This window comes from Lates calcarifer, linkage group LG9, assembly GCF_001640805.2.
Source record: "Lates calcarifer isolate ASB-BC8 linkage group LG9, TLL_Latcal_v3, whole genome shotgun sequence".
Lineage (NCBI taxonomy): Eukaryota > Metazoa > Chordata > Actinopteri > Centropomidae > Lates > Lates calcarifer.
The window spans coordinates 12,120,911-12,145,816 of NC_066841.1; the positions used below are offsets into that span (position 1 = coordinate 12,120,911).

General features: G+C 37.7%; 1 protein-coding gene across 6 annotated transcripts in view; it reads left to right on the forward strand.

Annotated features, from left to right (window-relative positions):
- Positions 1-4,659: 4,659 nt before the first annotated feature.
- znf618 (zinc finger protein 618) overlaps positions 4,660-24,906 on the forward strand; it is a 32,033-nt gene continuing 11,786 nt past the window's right edge. For 2 of the 6 annotated variants that reach the window (XM_018662937.2, XM_018662939.2), the window contains exons 1-9: positions 4,660-5,204; positions 12,999-13,338; positions 14,852-14,929; positions 15,249-15,293; positions 21,742-21,831; positions 22,880-22,960; positions 23,305-23,394; positions 23,779-23,868; positions 24,135-24,221. In XM_018662937.2, the coding sequence (XP_018518453.1) occupies positions 13,026-13,338; positions 14,852-14,929; positions 15,249-15,293; positions 21,742-21,831; positions 22,880-22,960; positions 23,305-23,394; positions 23,779-23,868; positions 24,135-24,221 (874 nt within the window). In that variant the 5' untranslated portion in view covers positions 4,660-5,204; positions 12,999-13,025. The remainder of the gene's footprint in view (positions 5,205-12,998; positions 13,339-14,851; positions 14,930-15,248; positions 15,294-21,741; positions 21,832-22,879; positions 22,961-23,304; positions 23,395-23,778; positions 23,869-24,134; positions 24,222-24,906) is intronic. The other 4 variants (XM_051072917.1, XM_018662938.2, XM_018662940.2 and 1 more) reach the window with 4 other exon arrangements.

Consider the following 24,906-nt stretch of genomic DNA (forward strand, 5'->3'; position numbering starts at 1 on the left):
GTTTGGGTGTTTTCACAGTCTGTGCATAAATCAGTGCACAAAACACACAGTGTTTCCATTCCAAGGCTGGGATTTTAGAAAACAGCTTCAACTTGTTCTTTAAGGTCTTCCACTGATTGTTACATACTGCCATGTACCCTACAGTATATCTTGAAGGAATGTTTCATTTTTCACAGAGGACAATTTGACATTTTGTCGCAGCAGGAAAAACACAGGTGTAAGTAATAAATTATGGCTTAATTTAGCATTTAGCTGCATCAGTTTCAGGGTCCTGGTGTTGTGTGTGCTGGCCCATGGTCACATTGTCATGGGTTACTGGGACACTTGAATCAAACGCAGCCACCGTTAATGTTATTAGTAACACCTGTGTTTTCCCTACTATAACAACATGTCTCTTCTGAAAAAGGTCTGTTGCAACCAATAGTAAATACAAGTAATGTTAAAATGTATTCAATATACCTTTAAGACTTTTCAATTCTTCTAAATGTAGACCATAAAAACTTAGGCCACTGGTATATGTGAATAAATCAGGCAGGCAGGTGTGTGTGCTGAAAAGATTTATTTTGTCTAGCATTAACACCATCTGCAGCATGGAGGGAAAAACTGTGTCTTTGTCTAAATGTATTGTGCACATATATTCACTGATTCTTACCTCACAGTGTGTACTGTATGCTGTTGCATTTATCATATTTCAAGCAGATGCTTGTACAGGTGCATCTGTCTGTGTGATTGTTTTGGCCTTGGAATAGTAATAGTAATAGTACACTGTTGCCCTGTTTCATCCAATATGGAAGTTATGTCAGAAATTATTATTGCCATGGCAAGAATGGGAGTTGTGTGTTGATCAGTTTGGGGCCTTAAAGACTTTGTAACTTTTGCTGAACAGTGGCCATAGTAAAAGTGTTGATCAGTGATGTGCTAAAATGTATCAGTAGCATAAGCAGACTGGAGTCACAAAGTCAGCAAACAGCCTTAGCAATGTCAGTTAGAAAGCAACATCTTAAGTTTGCTAACAACTAACCTCAGCCACCATAAGCTAGTGATCATACCAGACCATAGCAAATCTGGTATGATCAGTATCTCATGGTGTGGTAGCAAAACCCTCGGGTGTATTGAATCAAACAAGGGTGTATTTTATTGCTTTTGATTTGTACCGTAAACATAGTCAGCTTCAGACACTCAACAACTTGTTTTGTGCCAAAATAGAAGCAATAACTTTAGCTCTGAATATTTCAGCAAATCTTTCCACGGCACAAAAGTACCTTTTCTGTAAGTTGTTGTTCTCTTTATTCATGTCATTTTTGACAAATTTTGGAAGACCTAGATTTTAGTAGCATCAGTTTGGTGGGAACTGCCTGCTAATTTATGCCGAGCTCTTGAGCATGCAGCAAAGGTCTGGCGGCTCTCAGGCACCAAGTAGGTCACTGAGAAAAAATAGCATCCTTGTTGTCAGTCCGTCTCACCTGTTGGTCCTTCTGCCTGTTGAAGGAAAATTTCTCAAAAAGTAGGTTGAGAGGAGGTCAGGCCAACCTTGAGTTGTGAAAAATGATAGAGGAAAGAAAGAGTGTATTTTGTGATATCAAGGACACTACAGATGCTACAATAGGTTTTATCCCAAATTTCTGAGCAGTCAACAACTCCTTCCCCACCATCAGTCAGTGGGACTGTTTTATTCACCTCAGACCTCCTAAAACATCCTTCACTCACTTGTCTCAGTGGCACATTAGACATCTGAGTGTATTTGTTGTTGTCCTCTCTGCTGGTGTTAATTTAACAGTGACCCTTAAAAATCACAGTGCTATGAGAAGCCAAAGAAGAGTCATACTAGCCCAGGGAGGCAAAAGAACAAATATATCTGAAACTGATGGGAAAGCATTAACAGCAGAGGGAGACAGAGCTAAACAGGGGGCAGGTTTTAATGTACAGATGCAGTGTACAAACTGGCCACTGCATAGGAGCAATGGCAGTGACTATTCATTGGTATACTGGTGCCCTCTGCTGGACAGAGAAAGTAAATGCATTTCAAGACAATGAGAAAGACAGAGGGTGAGAGGGCTCCTGCAGGGTAAAAGTCAAAGCATAGAGTGCAGATCATATATATATATATATATATATATATATATATAATATATATATATATATATATATATATATATATAAAGGATATTAATTTCATCATAGAGCACAACAAGGAAAACAAGACTGAGACTTTGTGTTTTAGGGATTCTGGTTGTGGTGGGAACCTTTTCAAATATCAGTCATATTTTACACCATGTTAAAGAAAAAAGAAAATGGCAAAAAATTATATTAAACTGAAATATACCATGCTAAAATCATGATGAAAAGAAAATTAATATATATAGTGCATACAGTAATAAGGACTCTTCCTCTGCTGAGACTATTCCTGTGTTGCTTTACAACAATAAATCATCAAATCAGTGAACGTAATTGTGATTTTTGACAAACAAATCAATAATTAATGTAAAAGAGAAAGTTCTACTACTTTTTCATAGTTTTCGTACAAATACATTTTCTATGTAAATATTTACACTCCTCAAGTCAATGCAGAAGCACATTTTTCCACACTGACGACCTTAAGTCTTTGTGGTTGGTGTGAGCTTTTCACATCTGGACAAACTTCAGTTTTTCCCCATTATTTTTTGTAAAATTGCTGAATCTCTGTCTAGTTGCTCATGAGTCAGTAATTTCCAAGAACCCACCAGAAATTCTTGATTGGATGAGGTCTGGACTCTGACTCGGTCACTCCAGGACATTAACATTGCTGTTTTTCAGCCATTACTGTGTAGCTGTGGCTTTATGTTTAGGATTGGTGTCTCTAGGGGGAAAAAAATCTTCCCATGTTGCAGTTCTCTTGCAGACCAAAGCAAGTTTTTCTCCAGAATTTCTCTGTATTTTGCTGCATACATTTGACCCCCCTACCCACCCTCACAAGCCCTCCAGGGCTTGCTGCAGGGAAGCATCAGCATGATACTGCCTCCACCAGAATTCATGGCAGGGATGCTGTTTCTGCTGATGTGCAGAGTGTTTACTGTGATGCCCCAGAAGACATATTTTTGATCAGACTATTCTTCCATATTGACTCTGAGTCTCTCATGTACCTACTCAAAACATTCAGCCCAGATGTCATTGACATAAGCTTTTTTTTCCTCCCCAAAAGTGACTTTGCCCTTGCTGTAAAGAAGACACTGGAGAAGCACCCAGACACCTTCAGCTCATAGGTGCCTAGGGAGCCTCCCTCAGGAAACTTTTTGTAAACACTCAGGGGCAGATTTGTCATCACAGTCATAATAAAGGAAGCATATACTTGTGCACCTTAATATGTGTAATTTAGTGCTTTCTAAAGCTTTGTTTTTTACTTTCACATTTAGTTCCATTTTTACACCCACTTTTCCTTTTGTTTTTCACTTTTAGTTTAGTTTTTTTACTCTTTGTGTTTGTTAACTAAAATAAAACCAATAAAATCTACCAATAAAACCACTCCTCTTAAAAGAAAAAGTAAGTCCTGCAGGAGATGAAATAATACTGAGTTAATGTATTTTACATTTGCGGATTTATTTCTCTTTTGTGCATTTTACAGGTGGCAATTCATACTAACATACATAAAAGCCATAATAACTAACTAATGACAAATTGGTCATTTAATTGATTGATTAGCTGGATAACTTAATGATTGGTTAAATTATGAAATTGGTAATTAATCCATCTATGATTTCTTCATTTGACTACTCATCCCTTATGACAGAGGTTTTTTTCAGAGGATGTGAATGGGCTACACAAAGAATCACTACCTCTCACCTGCACAGTTCACCTTGTCCTTACCACTAAATGATTGAGAACACAGTGGAGAATAAAAGGCCTGTAAAGAACAAAGTAGCCTGAATGTCCACAGTATTTTTTTTTTTACACATTATTGCTGGTTGTTGTCTCTGCTCATGGAAACTATTGCAATATTGCATCAGAGATGTTATAATAAATGTAATATAGTAACAACATGACAATGCAATATACTTCATCATCTTATTATTCTTGTCATTTTTATTGTTGTGTGGATTTATATGAATATTATTTAGTCAAAAATAATTCAACCCTCTCATTTACAGCCAATACCTGCACACTGAATTTATTTGAAACACAAATTATTATTAGCTGACGGGCAAAAGGATGGTTCTTTCAGTATTATTGAATAAGAAACTTCTCTCTGGAAACAAAACTGAAGTATTTTAAAACAGAAAAAAAGATTGTTAATTCTGAGTGGGGTTTTGAAATCTAAATTTGTTGGCCAACCAAAACCTTACTCTTTACAAATAACCTTAAAACAAATTGTATGTGGAGCCTGCTGTTACAAGCGGCACTAACAACATTTTTAGCTGGTTGCGGTTCCTTTCCTTTACGCTTGTAGGAATCTTAGTTTAAATGCGCACATTGAACTAGTAGTCCTGAACAGGTTTGTAACAGACAGGTCATGAAGGGTTGTTACTTTCCTCCCGTTTTAAATACGAAACACTAAAAACATCTGCAAACACCTGCAGAACTTGAACGTTTATCTGACAAAAAAGGTTATGGTGGTTTTATACCGAAATTGTCCTTGAGTAAAACAGGATTAAACATTAACGTAATCAGACGCCACTATCTGTCTCAACAGCTTATAATGCAGAGCCGCAGTAAAGCCTGCTGTTATAATGTTCTCAGTTCACATGAGAATTTTTCCCTCTGCGTAATTTCCAGTCTCTTTTTTCCCCGGGTAACTTCATAGTCGTCCAACCTCTTTTTTCTCTCTTCTTCTCCCAGACTTTTTTCCTTTTTCTTTTTTTTTTTTCATGTAGGCTAATATACAGGCCGGCGCTGCAATTTCGGAATCTGCCCTTGTATATGGCGGACGAAAATTTCCACAGGAGGAACCGCAACACAAACCCCCGGTGCAAGGCAGAAACGGAGAGCTTGCACGGACCGAGTAAACCTCGGCAAATTCATGATTTATTACGCCATTACTCTTTACTAAAATGTAACGTAGCGTGTCACGGAGGAAAAAAACGCTGTGGTGAAAATTTTTAACATTTGGAATTTCTCATAACTAATTCACAATTTTTTTTTTTTGAGGAAGCAGTTGTGCAGTCACCCCTGGTCGGGGAGGGAAGATTTCTGGAGCGGGAGCCTGTTTCGCATGAGCTGCATCGTTTTTGGAGGTATGTCAAACCACTGTGTTTTCTTTTTTCTGATTTAGAAATCCTAAATTTGAGAAATTTCAGTGGCGGATGTTAAGTTTCTGTCCCCTCTACTTGATAAACGAGACCTGGCTGTCTCTTTGCACTGCCACTAAGCCAGGTGCAGGCTTTGAAGCCATCCGAAATAGACCTAATCTGTTGATGTTTTTTTGACTGAATTTTCGTAATGAAGTTTCTGTGTAACTGCTGACTAGTCGTCTGTGCACCTAGTTTGTTCAGATATACACCGCCTAGGTAGAAACACAGGGTATATTCCAGTAGAGCGGGGGGACCAGGCGATAGTGGCAACATGAAGGACGATGAGGGGAGGAACAATCTGAAACACAAAAACCTCCTGCAGCCATGTTTTGTGAATTTTTCCTGCAAATTTGAGCAGAGCTCCGGAGTTGCTCCTCTGGAAGTCACACAGCACTAATGGCACTTTTGGCTGTATTTGACGGCTCTGAGGTCGATGTAGACGGTCAAGGAAAACCGCCAAAGTGTCATCTGCTCAAAATACATTTCGACTTTTATTTTTAGGAAGATCGAGAGGGTTTTAAATCTGTGTGTCATTGGCGCCACCTGTAGGCAGTCATTTTGAGGAAATTAAAAAATTGTAATGAGACTAGTTTTGAGACTTGTTTACTGTATTGTGTATTAGTTTATGCGAATGGATACACATGCTGTAATGCGTTTGAAATGAGTAGGCGTATTCCGTTAATGAAATTAAATTGAAAAGCTCCATGTGCTTATCATGCTAATTAATGCAAAATGACCTTATAAAAACTGCATTCAGAGCACTGTAAGTTCATTCTGCTCCTTTTCCTCTGTTATTAATATTCTGGCCTTGAATTGTTTTGATAAAGATTTATACATTTTTGTCTTTTGAGAAATCTAGTGATGTGATTGCATTCTGGGAGTTACACATAAAAAGAAAAAAACTCAAATCTGTTCAGTCTGTCCTGTATCTCTTCAATCTATCATACACATCAACTGTAATTTTGCTGTTTCCCTCTGTTTGTTTTTGTATGGATGTGTATTTGTGTGCTTTGATGTGTACACATACAGTTATAATTTACTGCTTGGTAAACATGGAACAATTTGGACTTTTATTTCTAGAGATTGGAAATGTGTAAGCGGAAAATAACTATCCAAAGTGTACTGAACAGGACTGGAAGAAGAAAGACCAAGTCAGCATAATTTGAGGGCAGGAAAAACAATCACAACCAGTGCCTCTACTGTTTATATTAATCCTGCAGACGCCAAACAGTTTCCCATCTTGCATGGCTTGCTTTTATTTTAATGTAAGGGAAACTGTGGAGGCCATTTTGCTGTGGGTGATTTTAATGCTGACCTTCAAATCTGTATAAATTCAATGAGCTGGTGGAAATTGTATGGCTGGTATGCAAAAATCTGGGTGTAAATTCTGACCTTTGCTCGGAAAGTCTAAATCAAAATGCAGCAGTTTCAGTTAAAGTACAGAAGTGAAGAGAGGCAACCAGTGTCATGTGTTTAATAGGGTTGGATCACTCTGTGAGTGATGGGAATGTTTATATGCAGAATACCTGAAGGACCAAGTAATAAGTTATAAAGCTCTCAGGGATAATGCTGCAGTGCACTGAAAAACACCTTAAATCCTGATTTGGTTAATGGGAACTGTATTCTGGGAGTGTTCTCATTTTAAGTAAGGTAAGAGGAATGCTGGCCTGTCAGTAGTTTAATGAACAAAAGCTTTGTTTCACTGAGGATTTTTGGAGCGAAATAGTTTGGATAGAGAGGTGAAACTTGTCCCTCCAGGATCTGATAAACACAAGATGGTGAGGGATCATATCACAGTCTGTGGGTTACAGTGGTTGAAACATAGTTGCTGCTCTAATTGTCATCAACTTTGTAGAGAGGTTTTGTTTTCTGCATAAAGGGCAGAGGCTGATCTACAAACAGTTTCTGGCTTTGATGTTTTGCCAATTCTTTTTTGTTAATGTACAATTACAGATTCATGATTTGTGCTTGGATGTGTCTGCTGAAACAGACATCCTTTTAAACATAGTGAACATTTTATGTTCTCCTATTTTCTTAGTGGCATGTTGAAAATGTCTGAAAGTGGCTTCACTTAAATTAGTCTCTAGGGAAAGGCTTTTCAGGGGTTGGGGCTGCTGCATTAAAAAAAATTCTGTGCATTCTGCACATATTTTTCCTGCCTCTTCCTTTGTAAAAATGAACCTTATTGGTTTCATGAATAATGCATAAGGACGTTCAATTGCTGCAGCAATGAAAATTAGGCCTGTTTACGTGCAGTGGTTATGTACACAGAAGCTTCTTTTTTTCCTTGACCATTTTCTGAAGGTAGAGCAGAGCCTGAGTAGCATTTCTGAAAATACAAATTTTCAGCAAAGCAAATCTCATTTCTTTGAGTGAAAAGGGGAGGGGTGGAACTCCCGCGGGTTTAATGAATCCATAAATCACAATAGTGCCAGGTTTGCTGCGCCTGCGTCAGTGTGCAGTGTAATTTTGATTTTCATCAAAAATTTAATCTGCCAGCCTACAAGGGTTTAGCAGCAGACCGGATGCCGCCCTGAATTTCTAATTTTAGGGGCCTGATCTTTCAGGATTTATTTTTGTATAATTCAAGTCTGCTTTTCAATATCTCTTGTTATTAAATTTTAATTCGTGGCATTAACATATAGATTGAAAAGGTTTTTATGGTGCTTTTTGAGTGTATGCTGATGGAATTTTACTAGACGACACAGTTTCTTTTTCCAGAGCATCCCGGGTGTGTGTGTGTATGAGAGGAGGGGGGGTAGGGTGGGGTGGGGGGTGGATTTATCCATTTCTCTGCATTATTGCTTTTTGAAATCATTGGTCATACACCATCTTGGAAGACATTTATTATAGAGGGCAGGAAAATGTGCATTTGATTAAAGAAACAGGGAAAAGCAGGCAAAGCATTTAGTGTGAAACAGGTTTTGGTCAACCCTTGCTCCTAGTCACTGACTCTGCTCTGGATAATACAAACATGCAGTGAAAGCAGTGATTGAAGTGACCCCCTCCATCCCCCGTTTTTAGCTGATTCCTATTTTTAATCCCTCCAGAGTGGAAACATTTTCATGAGCCTTAAACAAATTTGTATTTTATATTTGGAATCTCTATTCCAGTCTACTTAACATGCAGAGCACAGTGATTTTTGGCAAAGTAAGATACAATTCGAAGTAAGAAAATCCCTCTAAGTTAGAGGCACAAGTTTTTTTTTCTTTTTTGCTTTAACCGAGCACAGTGATTGATTTACTTCATTATTGTGCAGAGGCAGATACAGTACTGCCCAAATATAGGCCAATTATTTTAAGTACCTCGACTAAGCGCTGAATTCTGAACAGAGGTACGTCCTAGAGATGTTTTCCTTGTATGCCTAACCTCCTTATTCTGTAACTCTAGATAAATTTAGTACAGTGATATAATATATTGTGGTTAATATGCATACATTGACATTTTAAAACACAGCTGGGTCAAATCACAAAGAAAAAACTAGTTTAATAAATTGACATAAATCGCACTGCCACCTACGCCTGGTTACTTTTATGCCTGTTACACTGATACTATCTATAGATCCTTGATATGCAAATAACATTTGATGATTTAATTTAACTATATTTCCTGGTCTTGTGGTAGTGTTTATCTCCTCTGTTGGCCTTTTGTTTTTGTTGGTTTAGGTCATGCTGTATTTGTAAGGAACATCAAGCAAATGTGCATCTGGTTTAGATTTTCGTTCTGCCACGGTGCTGTAGGTTACAGTATATCAGAAGCCTCAGACTATGAAAGAACAGAGGGCCAGATGGCTAATTTTGCATTTTGACTATAATTAGAGGAAAAACAGGCCACAACAGGCATTTCATATAGTCGGGGTATGCATTCAGAATGTTGCACAGGAAATATTACATGGATGACAAAAAGATTGATCCAGTTCGGCCACGCATGCGTCCTCCATTATTTAATTTGATTACAGTTGGCAAAAGACACTTGATTTTTGTTTAAGGAGGCAATGAGATGCATTTGTTTTCCTCCACAGTAGGGATACTCCGATCAATCAGGAGCCGATCAATATCAGCGGATATCCAAACAGTCATAAAATATCCGAAGCAAAGAATTGTCACTCCAGCATTGATTTCACTGCTCGATCTCCTTCTCACAGCTGTCAGAGGCAGCTTATGGTCCTCTCTAGCCCCACACAGGCTTATGTTAGCCTTCTTGGCCACTGTGTCCATGTGGGACTCAAGACCACAGACTGACTCCTGTCAGCTACAGAACAAGCTGCTAGTGCTAAGTGAGCTCTGGGTTCTTTATGAGCAAGTTATGAGCAAACAGTACTAATATCCTGCTCCCTTTCTAAAGGAAAAGTACTAGGTCTGCACTAAAATGTCTCCTGTGACTCATCTTTTACTATGTATGAGATTATTACATTGGAGATATTAATGCAACAGTGTGTTGTATTGTTGTAGCTGGTTGAGTTGGATCTACTTTTTATACTTAAGATACAATTATGGAGTTATGTCCAGTGGTTTTCAACCAAGAGGTCAGACCCCTCTTATGGGTCACCAGATAAATCTGAGTGGCCATGAGATGATTAATGGGAGAGGAAAGAAGAAAAAACAAAGTTCTGCTGCACAAATTTTTAGGTTTTTGGACTTTACTTTAATCTCTCCTTTTTCCTATGAAATAATCATTTAGTCTTACATCTTTGTGGCTCAAACATTTAAATAAAACCATGTGAAAAGTTTAGTGGGTTAATTTCCTTTAAACATGGTGAGGGGCCCCAGCCGTGTCTGGTTGGGGCCAATGGCTTAATCTTGACAATGTGTTGTATTTTATAAGCTTATTATATGTTTTTTAAAAATATAAAATGTTAATTTGTAACTGTCAGGTAGATGTGGTGGTGCAAAAAGTACAATATTTCCCTTTGAAATGTAGTTGAGTAGAAGCCGTTAGTAACAAAATGGCAACAGTAAAGTAAGGTACAAGCACCTCAACAGTTTACCAGAGTACAGTTCTTGAGTAAAGCTACTTAGTTATCAATGCTTGAATGATATTTATTAAAACATTGGTAGGTACACGTACAATCTGAAACAAAACATTTAGAAGCATTTTGTTGCCTTAACTCCACAGCTGATTTTAAATCTGAAAATGTGTGGTGGTTAAGAGAACTCAGCGCACTGGAGCTCAAGAAGACACATGCAAATAAAGAAAATATCTTGCTCAATTTGACGACACATGCCTTGCAAATACACAAAACATAACCAAACACAGAAAATAGCACAGACAACAACAGAAAAAACGGAACAGAAGTGTTTCCAGGGGACACAAGAAAGTGATGAACCAGCCAAGGACACATTTTTTCAATACTTTGTGACTTTTGAAGTCTGTTACATTGTAGCTCATTTTCCTCTTTGGATTTGCAGCACACATGTTGCCAGATTGTTCGTAATTTGCTTGAGTTTTGTCTATTTGCAAGTATTTTCTTAAGCTGCAGTGTGTTAAGCTCTTTTTGCCATCGTCAAAATGCCCTCAGCAGCAACATTTTAGATATTGTTGAACAAGGCACTTAAAGGTGAATGCCAACTATGTCAAGAATTCACTTTTTCAATATGACTGTTCAGTCCTAAAGCTAGAAAATGTAGGACTGACTATTTAATTTATGATGTCACTGAGATGTAAAATTTGGCACTGCTGCGTAGACAATAAATGAGTGACTTAACTTTGCTGACCCAAAAGGTTTCTTTGTGAGTTCATGCACCCAGTTTAGGTTATGTATGTATGTATAATGTGTATATATATATCTATAGAACAAGACATTATGAATAAACAGTTATGAATAAATAATCATGTGATTGTTTGTTGCTTTGGTTTGAATGAGAAGACAGACAGTCACCTAATTGGGTCTGCTCTGTTTGTCTAAGTTGAAAAGATGAAAAGTGGTGTTGTGAAATAAAAAACAAACTTGCCATAAACCACTATTGCGAAAAGAAACAGGTAATATTTCATAATGATGAACTGAGTTTTGAATGTTTAGTGGATTATTTAATCATTTCATTTTTATGCTTTATATTTTTTTCAGTACTTATTTATGATTATTCATTCCTTAGTGTCTATTATGTGCAGTGCAAACTCTTAAGTATTTGGACAGTTAAACATTTTTTGTTCTTCAGGATCTGTGCTTCAGCAAATTGAATTAAGAAATAAATAAATAAAGAAAAATAATGGCTACTGCGTTAAAGTGCCAAGTCTCAGCTTTAATTTGAGTAGGATTGCCCGTTTAGAAAGAATTGTGTGGGAGATACAGCCCTGAAATTTAAAGGTTATAAACCTCCGATTAAAGCGGTGTGAACCTGACGTATAAGTTGGTTGATATTTAGCAGCTGTCTGGCTCACTTCTGTAGTAAAGTGTGGTACTTGGGTCATTTACTCTTTTCAACATCCGTATTTATTTTCTTCCTTGGACAGTGGACAGTGTGGCTGACATTACACAGGTTTACACAGCCGTACATCTTATCACATCACTGGTGAATAAGAAATACCTTGAAACACACACAAATGCTTCATAGGTAATCATTGAAAATAGCAAATAAATATTGAAAATCTTCTTTCATGATGAGAAAGCTAAAATGGAAATGCTCAAATTTAACTTAAATGTCATTGCTTGCCATTAAATGCATGGTTTGCCATGATGATTTGGCCCCAGAGGATGAGTCCTACTGGCCTCTGTGATCCCCTGACCTTTCCTGTAGGGCCACCATTAGGTCACATTTCCCCCTTTGACCAACAGTTTGGTTCATGACAAGACATATAAGTGGACTGAGTTCTCATTAAGCATGCTGTGGATTTATATGGCACACAGAATTTACAGTTAGATATAAAATCTACTTTTGTGTTTGCCTTTCAAGTGTTGCACATACTGTATGATTTAGCTTTTTATTTTTCTACTGATGAAACTGAAACCCAAAAGATGCTTTGTCTGAACATTATCCAGTTCATAGGCCTGTTTGCTGAGGCTTGTCGGTTGTGTATCATATCCAAAGGAAGGTGTATTTGGGCTATGAAAAGGCTTGTTGTTGCTGTATTGGTGTGCTATTATTAGAAGACCAATTTTCCCTCTTTCCATAATATCAGTCATCCTGGCATAACTCTGTTTTGCTTGGTTGCATTTTGAGCACATTCTCTTGACAAGGCCTTTTATAGCCTTGTGCTGAAGTGGCAAGTTGTGTAATTTGGATATTTCTGAAATTAGAGCATTTGGGTGCCACAAAGCTGTGGAATTTATGCCATCAGAGGTCACTTATGAACAGCTAAGCCACTCTGCTCTTCATCGCTAACAGCACGAAATTTGGCCTTTTTTTTTTTTTTTTGTTCCTCAAAATTACGTTGTCACAGGTGTCTCCATCTCTTGACTGTATTTAGAAAAAGAGAGGTGGTTGTCTCTCAATTTGGGTATTTTTTTCGGTTTTCTATAGTTGTCAGATGCAGGTTAATGCTTATTCTTTGCAGTTTGCCCTTAGGTACTTCACTGAAATCAAAGCTGACATATAGACACAACTGTTTTTTCTGATATTGGTTGTATTGCAGTGTTTCAAAACAAAACATTTGTGTTTGACCTGGCAGAGCTGATACTATGCTTAGAACCGATGCTGTATATTGGGCTACAAATCATGCTCCAGTCAAGACCGTATATTGTTACAGGACCATAAAGTAAAGTCTTTTTCTGTCTCTCTGTTGTGTCTTCCTCTCATACAGAAGCACAGGCTCAGAGGAGGCGGAGTCATGAGTGCACAAGAGGCACCCAATCCTGGGAAGGAGCAGGCGGACAGTGGGAGTGTGGCCACAGATGGCCCCTCACCAACCTTAGCCTCAACGACCAAGAATACTAGTCCACCACCTGTCACAGTCAAGAAAGAGCCTGGGACCTCGGAGACGAGCAACGGGAAAGTCGGTGATGCCAACCCTGCTGAGATCTGTGTTGTCATTGGCGGAAATGATGGAGGAGCAAGTGGAGGCGGATCCCGTAGAGCTCAGTCCGAGGGTATGTTTGCCCTTGGTACTCCTCCTCCAACGAAGAGCACAGACTCATGCATAGGTGTGTGTAATATACATGCATTTATTGACTGCAGTCACGCCTGGTGTCCCTTGACCCTGGCCTTGCCTCCTGACTGTTGGAACAGGCTGCACAGCATTTGAAAATGACATTAAAAAAATTCAGCAGCAGTGTCTCTTTTCAGAAACCATGTTCTGGTTACTCAGAATAAATCCACAAACCTCGCTGTGAACAGTTCTTATTGGCATTTTCTACAGAAGAAATGGCCCCCATGAAAACTGTTGCTGTTGAATTTTTTAAATGTCATTTTCCAATCCTGTGAGCACAAACTAAATTCCTTTCATCTCCATGTATCGGGTGGCAGCTGAAATCTTAAGACAGGTATCTAAAAACCTGGATGAATAAAACGAACACTGAGTGCTTGGCTAGAGACTGTACCATTGGGGCTAAATGAGAAAATGTCGGTCTTTTTCTCTTAAAGAGGTAGTCTGAGTTTCATTCATGCTGGAGTCTTCTTCCCACTCATTTGCAAACTTAAAGCTCTTACAAGATGGTGGAAATGATTGTTGTAAATATTAGCACACCCACTCAGCAGATTCCTCTGTGAAATCATTTGCACACTACATGTGTATACACTGTCTACGTGTACATGTGGTTACAGCTACTCTGTCCAGATTTGGCTGCCAGTTTATTAGGTACACTTTGCTAAAGTTAATGCAAGTCAACAGCCCTGCAGTAAATCCTACTGCCATGTAAATTCCAGTGTTTCCAATATTTAGTTGAATATAAATTTGGTGGGCAAAATATTAGAAGCTCATCTCATTATTATAAATCATTCAATAGCACATCAAATTACAGCCTCTAAAATGACCATTAAGTTGAATTAACATTTCTGTAAAACTAAACATTGTAACCTAAACTGCATTAGTTCGAGTGAGGTGTACCTATTAAACTGGTAACTGAATATAGATGTTGCCACTTAGAAGTATTTGCTTCAGATTTTAAGGGATTTCCAATTTGTGCCTGAGAACATTCATCTCGCAGATTTAATGGAGTATAGTTTAGCATTTTTGACAGCTCACATATTTGAAGCACAATAAACAATAAACAAAGACTTGGAAATGGAAGCTGGCTTTATGTAGCCTGATACTAACCAGTTAAAAATGCCCTGATTATCCCTGATACCAATCTTGGCTCAGGACATTCCCATTAATTGAATCAATTAATCAGATTTGTAGTAATTCTTCCCTTTTTAGGCAACAAAAGCTGAGAAAAGATCTCAGTGGAATCTCAGTTAATTTTGAGGGGAAGGATTGACTTGAATTCAGAAAGTAAACATTGCAGGGGATGTGACATAACATTAACTGATTGCAATATTTTGGTTTTAGATAAGTTAATGGCAGATACATCCTCACGATAGTTATTATGGGCATTACTCAGAAGATGACAGAGAACTTAGATCTTAAATTTTATGAAAATCAAATATGCTCTATGCATATACCCCTGGTAATACTGTCATTTTGTTTTTATGACACTGTTTTGTATTCTCCTGCAGGTTCCTATGTATGTGGGGTATGCGGGAAGAAGTATAAGTATTATAACTGCTTTCAGACGCACGTCAGAGCTCACAGAGGTAAGATTTTATGTATGTATTTCGTATTAATGAAAAGCCAAATAATAACTGACTGCTGACGGCTCTGTTTTTTCTCTCTTGACAATATGGTCCTAAAATTATTCACTTCCTCTTCATGAGTCATTGATGTCCTGTTTTGGCCAGGAATTGTATTTAATTTATTTATTGAGGCCTCTGAATTATTTTAATCTGAGAGATAACAAATTTAGCACAAGGTAGAAGCTGTGAGCTGATGTGAGCGCCCTGTTGTATTCATCTATTCATCTATAACGATTTCTTCAAGGCTGACCTTTTTTTTGTTTCTGTTTTTCTACAATAGAATCAGAGTCCATGGTTGGGGATGGTCTGCCCCAGACACCCAACAGTGAGTACACCTTTGGTACTAGGTATTATGTTGTTTTACCAAATATCATTTAGATTTGAATACAGAAGGCTGAAACAGTGCACCATAATTTAACTGACTTACCAGGCTAAAAGCCATATCAGTGTACCCTAGTCATCCTGGGTTTTGTTTGGCATGGAAGCACTCATCACCATAGTCGCCTTCAACGCAGGTGACATCCTTATCAGGTACTTAGGTCAACAACTTTACCTGAACATTTCTGGCACAGTAATGTCTGTTGACCCAACGCTCTGTTATTTTGAAAAATTGATTTTTCCTGTTAGTCATGATTTTTCTTTGAATGATCCATTTTTGATTCTAAAAGTCTTCTTGATAGAAATTGAGTTATTACAACATGCACAAAAAAGAACAGCCACAGTCTATGCAGACCTACTGCACATCACAGGCCTGTTGTGACAAGAGTGGATAGACAACTCTGTCTTTCTCATCGCCAGTGTAGAGATCTCATCTATGAGAGGGGTAAACTAGAAAAGTCTCTGCACACTGATCTGAGCTCTGTTTGTGTTTGTTAAAGAGATATTATCTACAACATGTGAGGCTGTGAAAGTCTGGTGAACAGTGTGTGGATTCTACTTTATTCAGTCTGTCCCCGCTGGGTAGCTAACACTAGCTAACAGCTGTCTGCAGATATCAGGCTGATGTCTTGTCAACACAAACAATGTAGATGAATTAGTGAGCAGACTCTCAGTTTCTGCCCTGTCTGTGCTCAAAGTGATAATTAATGTTGATATCTGTATTTAGTTGAAGCATCTGCTACTGACAGTCCATGCGGAGCTGTAAGGGATAGCATTTATTTTGTAAAATATGCATGGTGATGATACCCTTGGAAGTGGTGCAGGTTATTTATTATTCTTATTCAAATGTTTTGCTCATGTTGGTCTAAAAATATAGATATATAATTTTTTGGTCATTTTGCATTTGCCAAGGAAAAGACATCCTTTGTCCACAGTTTTATAACTAGGAAATGTGTGTCCTGGGAAATTTCGTGGATAATGTGCCTTTTAAACACTTCTCAACTTCACATCATCAGCAGCTGGTTTGCTCACTTGAACTAGAAACTAGAAATTTAAACTGTCGGGATAAATTCTGCTGTCTTGAAAATTAGTTTAGTTAAAGTGATTTAGCCCACTCTATATGTGTTTTAAGCCATAATAATACTCTGTTTTGGAAGAATTTGACTTTCCCACAAAAAGTTCAATTAACAGATTAAAAATTCTTGAAACTACATCGACTCCTTCCCCCTCAATTATAGTAATATTTAGCAGTTTCAAGATTTTAACTGGTGGACACAAGATTTCTCCAATTCACTGAAGAGTCCATTCTTAGTGTGTGTGAGCTTTCGAGTTTCCACATCACACTTGTTTAAGTTGCATTTTGGGCCATGATTGGCTTCCAGACTGGCTGTGATGTCACCAACTTGTTGGTATGTACACATTAAACCGAGGCTAAAGGTGAACGCAGAGAACATTTCCCCCTTCAGCCGATGAATGTGAAAACAAACTCTGCACTTGCGCCATGCACAGTGAAGGTCAAACATCCAGCTGCACTGACAATAAGCAAAACACATTTTATAATGGAGGGGAACTTTAAACTGAGCCAATTTAATTTTAAGTCCCCGCAGTCAAAACAGTGACATGCTGGACCCTCATTGTCTGACAACACCAGTTCCTCTAATGCAGCCGAGGTAAACATGAAACTACCTATAAATATAAATGGCGGCTTGCAGGAATGGGGATGTTGCTCCTTTAGTGGCATCGTGTATCAGCCACCAGGGCCTATATTTATTAGGCATTCTAAAATCACTCTTAGGAATCACTGTGAAAGTTTGATTAGGACTAAAAATATTCCTACCTCAGAGTAGTACTTGAGTTATTTATAAAGCTTCCTACACGCACTCTCAGCAATCATTACGTGAATGTGCACATCGCTTAAAGGTAGCATTATCAACATGGCAGAGAGAAAAGAAAGAGCAATCATCTTTTTGTAGACAGAACATTATTTTGTTTTTTTTTTAGCTGTGTGAGGAATGCAAACACTGAGTAACCAAAAGGTCTGTGACAGTGTTAATAAGTAGGCCAGATAGGCTGCTTGGCAAAAGAAAATGCTGATAGATTAAATTCTTAAGAGGATGGAACATGCTGTAAAGCATTTTTGGTTGATGCCACATATTTAGACTTTATACTTGATAATGACTGACAAGCCAATTTACAAATGTATTTTTAAATATAACTTGCTTCTATGAGTGTCCCCCAAAAGAACATGGCAGCAAATAAAGAAAAAATAAGCTGAGGCAAATCATAACTTGTTTTAGTAGAAATTAACTTGATATATATGCATAAACAGGGAGTGCCTTAAGAAAAAAAAAGTGATGAAAGAAGTGAAAAGAGATTTGACATTATAATAATTTGACTTAAAGCACAGGACCAGGCTTGTCTGTGTTGGTCGATTGCTGTAGCACCTCATTCCAGATCATTGTAAGCCTGCATTTTAAAACCAAATGAGAGAAATTAAGACTGATAGTTAGCCTGGATTTTCCAGTTAGTATGGTTTGTGAAATATCCTGCATTGAAATAGTGTTGAAGAATTTTGGCTGTTGTATTGTGGAGGAGTGCTTGGAGTTGAAGAGAGTATTTTGGGAGCACGGCTAGAACAAGCTTTCCGTAGTTCTGACTAAGTGGGCGTTCGGACCAAAAACAGCTCTAAGATTTAAAAAAATAAAAAAGCTGCAGGTGGCAGTGGGGGAGTTTTGCCTCAGGTACTGGTGAGACCAGGAAATCTACTTTGACTAATCATCAGACGCTAAAACAAAAACACTCCACAGAGATTTACAACAGTTAACAAATATTACATTATGAGGCAGGATTTTACAGATAAAGAAAGGAAACAATTTTATGTTTTGTCATGCTGATTGATTTGTCACGCTGGTAACAGCAGAAATACAGCATTCATGTTACAAAGTAATCAACCAAGGAATGCCATGTTTGGCCAGGACATTGCCTGACCAGATGACACAGCATCACATTGTGGCGAATGTTGAGCCACTTTCAACTTCTTTGGCGGACGACCCTGTGTTTTTTGGCCCTCCTGCTGTATCAACAGAGCGGTCCTATTCAAATGAAGGAGTGTGTCACGTTTAAAAATTGTAAATCAGTCTGAGTGCAGCCTGAGGCTTGATGAATGATCACAGCAGAATCAATGGTTAGGTTCTGCTTAAATGCATCTTGTAAAAATGAAAATGTAGAATCGATTTGTGGGTGGGGTTTTGCACGTTATTTGGCACAGTTACAGTAAGACTTTCGGTTTCTCAAGCATCTTAGAGTATCTCTTTTGAATCATGGTGAAAAATAGACTTAACATTAAAGTCATAGTCTAGAAATACCCGACAACATAGGTGCAACACAAAGATAGTTTCTCATACACTCCCAGACTCAGGTATTTAACACCACTGTCAAAGTTAAAATGAAAACTCCATTTACAAGCAGAACCCTGTCATTCTGATTGTGAAATCAAATGTAAAATGGACCTTGCATTTTCAGTTTGGCTAAATTGGCAGACAGAGTACAACCCAAACTTGAAAATGCAAGCTATGCTTTCACATTTGAATGTGAAATATGTCATGGATTTAGTGCTCATCAAATGGAAATTAAATGGAAATGCCAGTTTGCATTTTCATTTGAATAGTGTCAGGATTTTCTCAGGCTTGTTTTCTTTCTTAGTCATCCATCAAAACCAGTGGGCAGGATTTAACGTTTAATTACAACAGAAACATCACAGTAAAGAGACATGTCAACGACAACCTGCAAGGATCATGCATCCATAACCGTCCCAATGTTGTTACTGTGTTAACGATTTGCTCTGAATGTGTTCTTACCTGTGCTGAGAGTAGCGATGTTGTGTGAACTTTAATTACAAAGACAAATTTTAGGAACCCCCTAATTTGTGGAAGATAGTTTAAATCATGTTAATTGGTGGGGAAATTATAGAATATGCATGGTACCGAAGCCTTGAGGTGTTATAAATGCAATTACAGTTAGGCACCCTAATAATCACTGCTGCAGCTGTATTTACTTGTTGTCCATTAAGCATAAATTGCATGAACCCTTTTGCTGTGAAGAGAAGAAAACAGTTGTCATATATAAACCATGTTAACTTTTCTGTGCCCCCTTGTATCACATTTCTAGGACAACCATTTGCCGTGTCTCCAAAATATTGAAAATACATTTTGACAAAGGTCATCCTTCTACTTAAGGTGGCGACAGACATTTTTCAGACTAAAGAATGATCAGTCCAGAGTGGAATAAAAAAAAACGCTGTAGATTATTTTTGCACAGTATTAAAATACATCTTTGAAATACCTCAGGAGCTCAGCCAAGAATGCAGCTGATTGAATTAACAGAGTCAGAATGGGCTGCGGAAAACTTAGAAGCTGTTGCGCTGCTGCTAAATGATAAAACATTTGTCACATGGGTGTGTGAGGTGAGGGGCCTTCAGCTGGGGCAACATCAGTCAGACCCATGATTATGGAAAGAGGGCTACCCTCTGTCATTGGGCTGGAGAGAGAAGGTTAGAAATTGATTTTGTTTTACAGTTGCTCTGTGCTGTTTATGCAACAGATTGCTTTCAGACAGGATTTCACTGTGTCGTGCCAAAAGGCTCTTCAGGTGTTCGTAATTGTCAACAGCCACCTGGCTGCACAATGCATTCCACTGCAACAAAATCAGCAAGAGCAGAACAAGTCATCTGCAACCCTTATGTCTTTTCACTCTCTTAGCCCACCACAGACAGGCAGGACCTTACTGTGAAAATGAATAAATGTTTAAACATGTAAATGGCAATCAATATTAATGCTCATTCAAAAATTTATGTTTGTATGATTTGGGTCATGACAACATTTTGATTCAGTATTCCAGTTAAAACAATCTAGTTTGAATCATGTGCTAGCACTATGTACAATCTGACAGACCTCAATTAAAAATTAAATGACAGTTAACTATAGTCTTAAGAACTCTATGTTATATAGAATTTGAATTAATTAATGTATAATTAATTATATATTATAAACATTTTTAATGCAGCATTAAGCTAATTAGCTTTGGACTTTTTATGTTTTTTGTGTGACCATTCTGAAAAATTAAAGATAGGAGTTGACCTGATTTTTGTTGTTGTTGTTGTTTGTTTGTTTGTCTTATATATATATGTATATATTTTGTCTAAAACTTTATTTCTATGCAGATATTATAAAATTAAATAATCTAATCATTATTAATTTCTCTTTTACTCTCTCCCTCAGGGATTCGTCTGCGCATTTGTCTTGTTTATCTAATCTAATTTAGCCTCCCTCTCTGTCTGCCTGTCCTAATGCAATCAAATCTCATCCTGTGTATTTTAAACTTATTTGTTTGTCCATCTGTCTATTTTTCAAATGCATAATGACTGGACACACAACTCCACTCTCTCTGCCCCTGTTTACAGTATGAGGCACCATGAAATACTTTTCAGCAAATTATGTGTGAAAAGCAATTGGAACACCTTTATGCACTGTACCAGCAATGCCCGTAGTTCAGTTTAAGACTTGTCACGTACCTACTATGGGCAGAAATATGTGTAACTAGAAACTAAATTTGAATCATTTATATTTGAATTTGAATTGCACAGCATTGGAAAACTGAATATGAATAACACGATTTGGAAGTGAATTTATTAAATTGGAGCTGAATTATCTAAATGTGTTTACATAAAGCTTCTTCTTATGTATATTACATATTAATATAATTCTTTCTTTGAAACCAGCCTTTGATCATGCTGCAACATACTGAAAAATGATCATGATCATCAGTATCATGTCCAGAGGACTGCAGTAAATTCTTGCGCAATTTCTATGAATCTGCACTCGATTGCTCAACGACCAGATGTGTGACTCAGTAAACTGAATTTGAATTATGAGAACTGAATTTAAACTGCGAGAACTGAGGATGAAAGTGAGGATGAAATATGTTTTCAGAGCAAATTAATTCACTTTCACCATATTACATTCAGTCTCAAGTTTATTGGAATTCACTTCCAAACAAATAAATTCAGCTTCAAATTTTGCTATTTGTATTCTGTTTTTCAGTGTTGAAGTTAAACAATACACAGTAATTGATTGAGATTTAGTTTCCGGTGATGCATATTACAGCCCATAACCTACCCTCTCCCATCTCTCCTGCAGCATTACTGTAAAGTGTGTAGCAAAGCAAAGTTTCGTTCTTATCTTATTATTATTAGGTTATTATTTACCCAGATTGCAATTTGTGATTCATTCATCCAGAAAATGCTGCTTGTCATTGCCAGTAATACCCATTGTCTGCCTGCCTGTGTTTTAGTCATGTACATAAATAGTGCCTATGTCTCTCTATCTGTTAATCTGCAGGTAGCTTCCGTTACTCCTGTGACATCTGTGGCAAGAAGTATAAATACTACAGCTGTTTCCAGGAGCACCGTGACCTGCATGCAGTCGACGGTAACCAAGAGTTTTTGGACAATTTGCATAATAATTTATTTCTTCTTTGAAATTCCCAAGGCTTGAACCTTAAAGCCATTCATAAGTGAACTTCCCATTTCACACTGTCATCTCGCTGCAGAACCTTGCAGCAGCAAAAGCTGAGTGGCATGGTAAAGAGGAGTAGATCAGAAAAAAAAACAGGGAGCTTTTTTGCAAAAAAAAAAAAAAAGACAAAATACACCATCAAGTGAGAAGTACTAGACTGTCACTAGTAATAGTCTGTCCCAGGTGAAGTGTAAGTCAGGCTGGCCTGTTCTTACTTAAGTGGAGGTTAAAGGAAGTCCACTGCCTGAAGAGTTTACTTATTAGCACTACAGAGTACAGAGTATCACTCCATGTGAAGTCATAGGTAGAGAGGGTATCAATATGCAGGTAAACAGTTGGGATACCTTTGCCACTCTCCTCTGGGTCATTTCATACCAACTCATCTAGGACCTCAGAGTTCATGTCATGCATCTTCTCGAAAAAATTCATGTGAAAACTTCTATTAAACTCATGTGACCTTGCAAAATCCTATAGCTCTACTCCAAGTATACTTTTTTTAGTTAAGAATTTTTGAAGTTTGGCCCTCTGAGCTAAATTCCATCATTTCTGCAATTCTGTGTATTTATATTTGTATTCTAAGCCTCACCAATCGCTTATTTTTCCACCAGATTGGGTTGAAATTTGTATTGAACATCCAAGAAACCCTAAGGATAATTTGCAACATGAATTCATATTCCTGTAACTTTTTGCTGAATGTTTTACAATAATAAAATTAATAAAAGTAAATCATTGTTTATACAAATGAAAACAAAAATTCATATCTACACTAGGTTTCACTTTCTCGCAACAAAATTGTGATTCTGTACTGTATTAATTTCGCTCTATCACATCTCGTTATTTGGTCCTGCAGGAAAATTGAGTGCCACAGATCTTGCTAAACAGTGCATACAGCGTGTGATTAGCCTTAGTATTCAGTGAGAAACTAACTGTCCACTCTTTTCTTCCCCATCATCTCTTTCAGATCCTTACGAACAGGTAGTGTTACCTGTGGATGGCCTTAAAGAGGAGGAGCCAGTTGAACCCTATCAGAAAATTGGACCAAGTAAGACTGTTTGATGTAATTTTTGCTTGCTTTAAAGTTAGTTCAATTTCTTTTATACAAATTGTCTACAATTTGTGATTGTTTTATGTTATATTTTGCTGATTATTAACAAGACAAAAGCAGAAATCTGAGTTGAAACATGTTTGTTTGCTTGACATTGAAACTCCCTTTACACCTTGACAGCTTGAGTCTACCTATGTCCAGTTGAGTGAATTGGACACAGTTTGTAATGAAACACCTTAGGTCATGGAGATGATCCATGTTAGAGAAATAACACTAAGCATATGAGCTAACTCCACACTGGAAAGGTTTCAGAACATGAGTCCAAAAGTCCTCCTTCGCAGGGGAAAAAGCACTCGCCCACCTCCGCAGAGACCGCGGGTTCAACCGACGGCAGCGGGTGTCCCTTCAAACACAATTGGCAGTGTTCGCAGGTGGGAAGCCTGCACTTGTCACTGCACTAATGACTCCTACTGATTGGGGGGATAGTGTGAACCTCCACACACAGGGAGACCCCTGTGTTTTTATCTTTAATATTGAGGTGTTGCTAAACGTAAATTTTAAGATTGGAAATTTCAGTCTGGAGAAGATACAATCAGAATCTCAATCTCCTTCCTCTTCCCCACTCTATTAGGACTTCTTGTTTTCTGCTTCTCCTTAGAGACATATGGCATGATTAACAAAATGATTCTGCCCATTTTTTTGATTGACCACAACTAATCCAACAAATTGGATCTTAATTGATATGATACAGGTTTTATCAACTACATGGATTTAGATTAAAACAAAGGTTTGTTTGTGTGTTTTCTTGTCTCCAGAAACTGGGAGCTATGTCTGTGAGTTCTGTGGGAAGCAGTACAAGTACTTCAACCCATACCAGGAGCACGTTGCTCTTCACACACCGATGGGTGAGCCCATTTAGTTACTGCTGTTACTGCTACTGTGTGTAGGATTTGAAAATCCCTCTCAGAGTCCCTATTTTAGTCACTCTGTCTGTGCATATATAACCTCTTATGAATATATGTTATGAAGGAAGTGTTATTATCTTGAATTTTATTTTTTAAATCGAAGTCTTGCATCTTTTGGAGGAAAAACATCAGTAGTGTCAGATTTGATATCACGGTCTAAGTTGGATCATTGAACTACAATTAACTGAGAGAATCTCTTGATGCAGGCTCCTTTGATATGAAGGCATCACGGGTACAGGAATGCGGCAGTGTGGATATGAGTAAATATGGCCACAGCCAGGCTAAGATAAAAAGTAAGCTGTCATTTTTTTCTCTTACATTTTTCCATAGTTTTGTTGGTTGTTTTGTTGTTTTGTGTAATGCTAAGCAAAGTTTACATGTCTCATAACTTTGTAATCTGAGCGCTTATACTCTTGACACACCAATTTGATAATCAAACCTTAGCATTATACACTGATTGATATGATTGTGTGTGTAGCCCTAGAGCAGTATGTTTTTTATTGATTTTACCTTTTACTCAGAGCCAAGTATAATATTTACAGATCATATACATTATATTTTCCATTGGTGATGTAGAACTCGAATGCTTTGTAATTGTCTGCGGGTGTCGACATGACAAATTGGAATACTGTTGGAAATAAGTCAAAATTATAGCAGAAATTGATGCTCATAAAATGAGAAAACAACACACTGAATATTATTAGAAACCAAACACCTACTGCCTGAACTGATGAATAATGTCTTTTTAAAATGGCCGTGTGACTCTGCTCGTCTGCATGACCACACAAGTGCAGTCATTTTACCATGATATTGGCATAGCAGGGTTTGAGGGCAGACACCGTCACAATAATATCACAGTCCTGCTGTGAGGGCACATTGGAAATGGCCACAAGCGTACCACACTATGGCTAAAGTGTGTTAGACTGAGCTAGTGGAAAAAGAATATAAGAGACCCCTAAGAGATTGGATGTGAGGTTC